At 34.0% G+C, this 9,456-nt stretch overlaps 1 protein-coding gene across 1 annotated transcript; it reads left to right on the forward strand.

Moving 5' to 3' along the window:
* The first annotated feature begins 2,546 nt into the window (after positions 1 to 2,546).
* Positions 2,547 to 4,192, forward strand: LOC121986151 (probable mannitol dehydrogenase). The gene is made up of 4 exons (XM_042539973.1): positions 2,547 to 2,698; positions 2,784 to 2,897; positions 2,981 to 3,648; positions 3,762 to 4,192. Exons 1-4 carry the CDS (start codon positions 2,583 to 2,585, stop codon positions 3,962 to 3,964), a joined length of 1,101 nt encoding a protein of 366 aa, XP_042395907.1. The 5' UTR covers positions 2,547 to 2,582; the 3' UTR covers positions 3,965 to 4,192.
* The last annotated feature ends 5,264 nt before the right edge of the window (positions 4,193 to 9,456 follow it).

A 9,456-nucleotide genomic window follows, 5' to 3' on the forward strand; every position in this document is an offset into this window, starting at 1 on the left:
TGGACAATTTGTATAAATAAGCCTATTGACTTTAATAATAAGATTATCAAAAAAATTTATATTATTTCTTTCCTCTACTTATTGATTTCGACCGATCGAGTATAATAGGTTAATCGGTTGTTATCGTCACTTAGTAGTCTGAGATCTAAAGAAGTAAGTGTCGCTCGAAGTATAGTTTGACCGGGTCTCCTATCCGGCCGGGCAAGGGACAACTACTGTGTCGAGCGACCAGAGGAAGGAACAACCTTGAGTGGTCGCACGGGGAATCCTGATCGAGCAGCTCGCCCGCTTGGCCAAGCAGCTCGCCCGCTTGGCCAAGCAGCTCGCCCGCTTGCCTAAACAGTAGGATCCTTTGCTCATCTTAACATATCTTCCTGGGAATTGGCACCACAGACAATAGAACGTGGTCTGCCTACGATTCGTACGGTAGAAATTCCTACTGTCCCTTTAGAAATATACATATCCTATTGAGAGAACGTGTCAAAGACACTTTCTGGAATTGTCTTTTCGTGGGATATCTGAAAGATATGTCTATGCTTTAAGATACGTACATAAGTACTACCATAATTATATAAAAAGAGGGTTCCCTTCCACGATAGAAATATGCACAATATATTTCTTTCATACGCTTTAGTTATAATTTTTTTACTATTTTATATCGTTGGAAACTTGATTTGAAAGTTGAAGTACCAATACCGAAAACTCTTGCGCCTGTTAAAATTTATTAGCGATGTATTCAAGTATCAAAGAGTAAGACGAATGCGCAGGTCAAACTTGATATGGCGGTCAAGTCATAAATTGGACTAAATTTTCTATTTTATTATTTTATCAAGTCCGACATCTAAACATCAAGCTCGATATGCAGGTATAATTACGCCATCTAATATTTCTCTATTTTTATTTATTTATTTATTTAATTTTTTTTTACCCTGCGTAGTTACGTAGATTTTCTTCTATTAAATCTGACTCATCAATACGTTTAAAAAAATTTAAAAGATATCCTTGCATTGTATCATTGTTCCCGAGATTAATATTTTTTTTTTGTAATTGAGATATCTAATTTTTTTAAATTGATTAATTTTAAAAACAATCGATTTAATTCTATAACAAAATTTTATCGATAATACAAATAAATGTAAAAGGATAGAGGAATATTTCTATTTGTAATCTTAATACATTGCTGGATTAAATGATGTTGAAAATTATTTTAACTAATATAATTCTTCCTCAATATGATTTATTAAATTTATATTCATTGGACTTATTAGCGATCTATTGAAAGTATTAAAGAGTAAAATCGGATAAATTTATAGGATTTTTTTTTTAAATGAAAAACATAATTAAAGGGGCTTAGATTTTTGGGTCGTCCATCACAAGTGTTGTGTGATTTATCTTGATAATTAATAAAAAAAAATTATGAATATGGCTAGGATGATCATCATAGAGCTAGCTAGGTTTTGACAATGGCTCCTCCTTCTGTGGCACGTCTCCCATCGTATCATCCATTTTAAAAAAGAGAAAATTATTGAATATATCATTTGAATTGATAGAATATTAGGAAATCAAAATTATTTTATTATTTTATTAATAATCTGGACCTTACTAAATAGCTTTGATAAAATTTAAAATAAAACGATGTTAATCTTTTTTTAATTCATATCGAAAACAATTCTAAAATTCATTAATAATTTTTAAAGATGTATCAATAAGAGATTTAGAGTTTAATCAATCAACAATATAGATGATGTATTATTTAAATTTTTTTTTATTAATCAATTAGAAATTTAAAATATTTTTAATCTCATATCTTAAGATTGATAGCACTGTGAGCAAAGAACTTCTATAAATACATTAGGTCGGCGACGTTAGAAAGCATATTGTTCTCGATTTTTTTTGCTAAGATCAAATATAATATATTAAATTAAATTTTTATAAGGATGAGTCGGTGTAGCTTGCTGCTGAGATTCTCGAATGTCACCCTTGCATTGCCATTATTGTATGGATCTAGTGCATCCTTGCCTAATTTATGGGCGATCTTTTTTTGGCTAAGATTAAGTATAACATTTGTTTTCATAAAATTTACGTGTATTCATGTATTATATTACATACACGCGCATGTGCACGATCGCTAGCCTTATCCTTACATTGCACTATTACATGGATATGATTCATCATTATCTAATTTATAGGCGACCTTTTAACTAAGATTAAATGTAGTATTTATTTTTATAAAATTTATATTTATATGTATTTATGTTTTATATTAAATACACAGTACGTGTGCATGAAACAATAATTATTAAAATAAAACTTTTCATATTAATTTGTGAATGGTTTAGTTTTACTATTTAATTAAGAATCTATCCTTTAATAATTAATTTCGATGAAGTTTAAAATTAAATTACATTAATATTTTTTTTATTTTAAGAGCCAAATGGAGTTCTCTAAGAGCCAACGACTGTGGATTCTTTTATTATTCTATTATCCATTCTTTCACCACCTTAACTATTTAAGCCCCTCAAATGCAGCACCCACCAATTAATTTAACAGCCACCTCACCTAGTCCTGCAAAGGAACGATATATGGAGAACGGGAACATCGCCGCCGCATCACCAGATGATGGCCACCGCCGCCCGGCGTTCGGATGGGCCGCCAGAGACACCTCCGGCGTCCTCTCACCCTTCACCTTCTCCCGGAGGTACTGCTAATTGTGTGTGCAAATATATTCTTCCGAAAGATGATCGGACGAGTGCCTGAGAAGTGGTCGTCGAAATGCTTGACAGGAAAAATGGGGAGAACGATGTGACCATCAAGATCTTGTACTGCGGCATCTGCCACTCCGACCTCCACTCCGTCAAGAACGGGTGGCAAAACTCCGTCTACCCGATCGTGCCTGGGTAATTTTAGTTATGAATCAACATCTTGGATTCGCTCTGTTTTCGTTTTGATTAACGTCTGGCTGAATTTGTCGGCGCTGCAGTCACGAGATCGTCGGCGTTGTCACCGAGGTGGGCGGCAAGGTGGGCAGGTTCAAGGTGGGCGACCACGCCGGCGTCGGCTGCATGGTCAACTCCTGTCGCAGCTGCCACGAGTGCGCGCGGCACCAGGAGAACTACTGCCCCGGCATGATCGTGACCTGCAACGCCACCGACGCCGACGGCACCGTCACCTACGGCGGCTACTCCGACTCCATCGTGGTGGAGGAGCACTTCGCGGTGAAGTTCCCGGCGGGCATGCCGCTCGACCGCAGCGCTCCTCTGCTCTGCGCCGGCATCACGGTCTACAGCCCCATGAAGCGCTTCGGGTTAGATGTCCCCGGGAAGCACATCGGAGTGGTGGGCCTCGGCGGGCTCGGCCACGTCGCCGTTAAGTTCGGCAAGGCCTTCGGCGCGAAGGTGACGGTGATCAGCACGTCGCCGAGCAAAAGGCAGGAGGCCGTCGAGCGACTGGGCGCCGACGCTTTCCTGGTCAGCAAAGACCCCGATGAGATGAAGGCCGCTTGGGGGACCATGGACGGCATAATCAACACTGTCTCAGCAGCTCATGATGTAACTCCTTGGCTGTTTCTTCTCAAAACTTCTGGACAAATGATCATGGTTGGTGCACCATTGAAGCCATTAGAGATCTATGCTTTCCCCTTACTTCTAGGTAATATTAATTAATCACAAATGCCATCACACAGCAATTTACGTTTGCTACGATCATTATTTCTGACTAGCTCTTCTCATTTGTGCATTGGTGTTTAATTGGATCGAGTTCAGGTGGGAAATCTATCGTAGGGAGTATAATTGGTGGGATGAAGGAGACTCAGGAGATGATAGATTTTGCGGCAGAGCACAATGTGACTGCGGATATCGAGCTTATCAGCATGGATTATGTGAACAAAGCCATGGAGAGGCTCGCAAAGACTGATGTCCGCTATCGATTTGTTCTCGATATCGGGAACACTTTGAGTGCTGCTTAAGAGTGAGGAAGTCTATAGTTGCACGAGGGAGCAACTTGAGTTTGCCATAGTTTTTACCTTCTCGTATGTTTTTATTTACGCAATTTGAAGTTGTGTTGGGATATTAGTAGAAATGAAAGCCGATCCATCCACCTAGTCGATAGTGGATAAGACTTTGTTGTTGTGCTATATACTAGCATATTTGAAATAAGATTTTGTTGCGGTCAAAATCCGCAACCTCCCTCCAAACTGCATCTGTCTTTCTGTCTCGACTCGAAGTGTTGCATCCCCACAGCCCTAGCGCCGGGGATGTTGCGTAAAATCCCTCTGATGCTTGTGAAGTCACCAAGGAGTAAGAATAAAATAGATTGTTCAAAAATCTCTCCTTGAATATGTTCTTGTCAGAATACACAAAGGGATTTCCCGAGCTTGAGTCAAGATGTTGGATCATCCCGAGTAGAGGGACTAGGGATATCGGGGCGCCAAGGCGTCTTGAGTCGGGATATCTTGATCCCGAGTCCACGCATCTAGACTGATGTAATAGATTTTGTTTAATTATTTTGCATTAATATGTCATTTTGGTTGAACTATGACAAATTAAACATACAAACTCTCTTAGGAACTTGAGTGCAAAATAACATAAGTGCAGCGGAATATTATCAAGATTATTTTTAGAAGATCTATGCGAAGATTATCAATATTATCAACATAAGTGGTAAAGTAATTGATCATATTTTACTACAATATAATTTTAATTGATAAAAATGTATATAATATTTTACTACAACATAATATTTTTCATCGTAAAAATTGAATAAATATATCACAAATATCTATCAAATACAGCCAAAAAGTATATTCATAAAAGACATATTTAATCATAACCCAAATGCTTTTGTATCCATAAATCTCTAAATACAATCCAAAATTTATATCACATGCTACACTTAAGCATCCACATAAAAGTAGACGAATTCACTCCATTCACTTCTAATCAAGGGGCCCACAAATATCACTTCTATCATATGGAAGGGATAGATCTCGTCTACATCACTCATATCGCTCCACATGACTTATTGCATACACAATAATTGACTTTATAGTTCACCCTATTACAGATGATGTTTGTTGATACTAAGGTATACTACCTCGTATGTAGAGAACAGTAGTAACTTCAGGTTTAAGAATTATTTATACTAATAGTCATTATGAGAATATTTATGACACTCATACAACTATCCATGAAATATTCTCATGGTGGATCATTTAGTCCATATTCTCGAATATATATATTGATCCGGTGATAAGGAGGGGCCCCAGTCAGCAGGGTGGTCAATGACATGGTGGAGGTCAAAGTCAAGCTGGTTAGCGTCTCGGTATTATTGTCCGATCGGACAACCCCCTTTCCCGACTGGGAGGAAGAATCGCCGAGCCTACATAAAGCAGATGCTAGCACAGCTCGGCCATGTACCGAGCTCCGACGCTCAAACAAACGAGGTATGTGCCGAGCGGCCAGTCCACTCGGACTTACATCGGCAAAACATATAACCGAGCAAACTACATTCAGACATAGCTCTGGCCTACATATATGGAGCCAGGACAGTTTGATGTTGGCCGAGCGGTCATTCCGCTCGCCCCGAGGACAAGACCCGCCGAACGGCCAAGGGTTGGCCGAGCGGCCATCCCGCTCGACCCACTAATAGACAAAAGGAGGATCAACCGATATCCTCATAAGGACTCGCGTCACCGACAGACGGCATGGTTGGCGGCATGAACAGGCAGAGGATCATACGGCGGAAGATTCTACTGTCCTATCAAAGATATGCTCGGATCGTTAAGGTATGGTGTCAGGGACACTTTTCTGACATATCTTTTCATGGTATACTTTGAGGAGAGTGCATGCCTCGAGGAGCGTGCACACGCTTCCCCGGAGCCCTATATAAAGGGCTCTAAGCTTCAACGGAGGTGTACATAATCTCTACTGTAGCTATAGTTATCCTACCATTTTGCTTCCTCGTTTCTTCTACATTGCCGGTGTTTGACTTGAAAATCGGAGGGTTATCGCCGGGAACCCCTCTCTGGCTCGGCACTGACGTTGCTATGGTTGCAGGAAAAATGATGAATAAAGAAATGCTCGGACGAAATGTCAACAAATCTCCGCCATATAACCAGGGGCGGAATTAGAAAATTTTTTACAAGGGGGCTGAATTCACCCTGCACGGACCATCCGTCACTGCCACCACCGATCGTATGCACAGATGCACTTCAACGTGTCCTTTTGGGTGGGAAGAAGGACGGGGAGGAGACGGAATGTGGAATATATAGAGCTCAGGTTGACTCCATTTCTCCACCAACACCACTCGCTTCATCACCTCCTACATAAAAATATGTCGGAGAAGAAGATTGGGGGCTGCAAAAGTAGCCCCCACAATCAGGAACCACCATATTAGGCGGTTCCGACAAACTCGGGGAGGAGGAGGGGGGGCTAAAGCCCCCCTTAGCCCCCTCTTTCGGTCTGCCCCTGCATATGATTAAGAAGATTTCAATTACTAGAGGCGAGCAATGGAATACTTCTAGGAAGTGTAAATATTCACTATTTGTTGATAATGAAAAAAACTTCTCGAGACTCAGAGTTAAATAACAAGATAATTAAGTTAATTTGTTATATTTTACCTAACAATGCATTGTGCAGATTAGAAAAGTCTGAGAATGTATACGAGCTTTGGGCTAAGTTGATAAGTTTCACGATGAGTTGTTGAAGCTGGAGGATCAAGTCAAAAGTGAATATAGACTTGAGTCTAACCTAACGGAGAAGCTTACTGAATTAGGAATTATGTTTAAGGTTAGTATAATTTACCAATATATCCCTGTCAGTAGTAATTTAAAAATTCTACAAGATAATTTAGATAATTATAAAATTACCCCTAATATGGTGCATGATAAACTAGATTTGTATAATTCAAATTTAATTGAAAATTCAAAACTTAAAAATAATCTAGATTTTGATTAAATTAAAAATAATCTAGATTTTGATTAAATCAATTAAAACTTTGATCAAATCGACATCAATCTTGACTTGGTCAAACATAACATTAACCAAATCAATACAAATAAATTAATTAATTCTAAAATTTTAAAATTAAATAAAAAATTAGAAATAATTAGTAACTTAATTAACTTAAACATTATGATAAATTTGAATTTAAAGCTTAAAAATGATAAGATGTAGATAAAATTAATAAATACCTTAATAAAATAATTGATAATCTAAATATTCAATCTAGAAGTTTATATCCAAAACTAAAATAATTTAATTAATAAAAATTTAAATTTTAAGGATAATAATGTAGATAAAACTAATCTAATAAATTTAACTAATAATATAAACTTAAAACACAAAGGAAATATGAATAGACGGATAAATTAAACCACTGCGATAAAATCAAAACTAAATCATATATATAAATTAAAAATTAATAAAAAATTTAAATATTAAATATAATCTTTTAAATCAAGATAATTCAAATAATTTAATAAATTTAAAATTATAAACTACTAATAAGTCAGATATTAAAGATAATATTTCAAAGGAAGATAATTTAATAAATTCAAAATTAAAAGAAAATATAAATCTTAAATAAAAGATAATTTAACAAACTTAATTAATTCAAAATTAAAAACTTAAATTAAACTTAAACTATAATTAATTAAAATATTAATTAAACTTTAATCAAAACTTAAATTAAGCCTAATTAAACTTAATAAAATATAGTTCAATGATTTAGGGGAGACACCAAATTTGTTGACACCTCTAAAAATAGTTTACTCATTTGGATAATTAAGACTAGATTAGAAAAATAATTTGATTCTTATCTAACCTAGTACTAGGATAGGACGAGATGATAGTACGTTAGAAAAATTTGGACTAGAAAGTCAAGCTGGGTAATAACTAATACGTACCCTACTTGGTCTACTTAATTAAATGGAAATAACCGAAGATACCTCGTCACATCCTAGACTAGTTAGATCAAGATTTATTAATAGGAAAATTAAATATCTAATTTTTTAAAAAGATTTTGTCTAGAATTGAAGTTTTCATTGCTCTGATATTCAAGAAGATCCCTATGCGTCGCCAAAGCTTAGAATTTGATTTTTAAAAATTATATTTAATTGACTGACAGTTAAACTTGAATCTAACACAAAGTTAAACAATTTTTCAAAAAAAAAATTATAACTAATCAACTCATAAAATTATATGATACACTTGGTTGAAAAGATAAATAAAGTGAAATGAATAAAGATTAATTAACTAAACCTTAAAATTAAATTAATTAAATTTAACTTTGAAATTAAATAAATTAAATGTTTAAATTAAATTTATTACAATATTTTAAACAAAAACAATTATTTTAAAAATCTTTAAGAATGTTTTAAAAGTTATTTTAAAATGCTTTTAAATTATTTTTTAAAATATGTTTAAGACTATTTTAAAATTTGTTTACGAATCCTTTAAAAAATCCTTTTAAAATTATTTTAAAAATTCATTAAAAATTATTTTAAATGAAATTTAATAATTTAAATACTTTTAAAAATCATTTTTAAAAATTAATTAAAAAAGTATTTTATAAATTATTTTAAAATAAAATATATTTTAAAAATTCTTTTATAAATGTTTTCTAAAATTGTTTTAAAATTCTTTAATAATCTTTTAAAAATATTTTTTTAACAAATAACTTTTAAAATATTTTATAAAGTATTTTAAAAATCCTTATAAATATATTTTTTTAAAAAAAAAAATCTTATTATTTTAAAGACTTAGTTAAAACTTAAACACTTAACTAAAACTATAAAACATAATTAAATCTAACTAAAAATAAAACCTAAATTCAATTATGAAATATTCATCCAAAATTAAATAATAATCATATTAAACTCAAAACCAAACTTAAATCTTTAACTAAACCTAAATAGTTAAATCTAATCAACAATACTAAGTTTTAATTAATTAAAACCTAAGTTTAAGCCTCAATTAAATATGTAAAATAAAGCTTTAATTAGAAAATCTAAAAACTTTAATTAAATCCTAAATTAATTTATTCTTAAATCTTAATTAAATAAATAATTAAACAATTAGAATTTAATTAATTTAAATTTTAAACTTAATTAAATAATTAATAAGTAAATAATTAAATTTTAATCGAATAAAACTCAAAACATTAAGTCTAATTAAACTTAAGTTACTTATTAATTAAATCTTACTAAAATCTTAAACTAACTTAAAACTTATTTTAATCTTAATTTTAATGAATTAAAGGTTTATTTCTGATCCGGCAGTAAGGACGGGGGACCCCCTTTGTGGGGAGCCAATGACACGTAGAAGCCAGAAGTCAAAAGGGTCAGCATGAAGTCCAGCCGATCGGAGAAGGGTCGGGTCAACCGGTCGAACGGGTCCGGGCGGAATCAAAGACAACTCGACGGGGAGTCTGGTTTCCGACGCTCATGATGAACAGGGT

Source organism: Zingiber officinale, chromosome 5B (genome assembly GCF_018446385.1).
Source record: "Zingiber officinale cultivar Zhangliang chromosome 5B, Zo_v1.1, whole genome shotgun sequence".
NCBI classification, from domain to species: domain Eukaryota; kingdom Viridiplantae; phylum Streptophyta; class Magnoliopsida; order Zingiberales; family Zingiberaceae; genus Zingiber; species Zingiber officinale.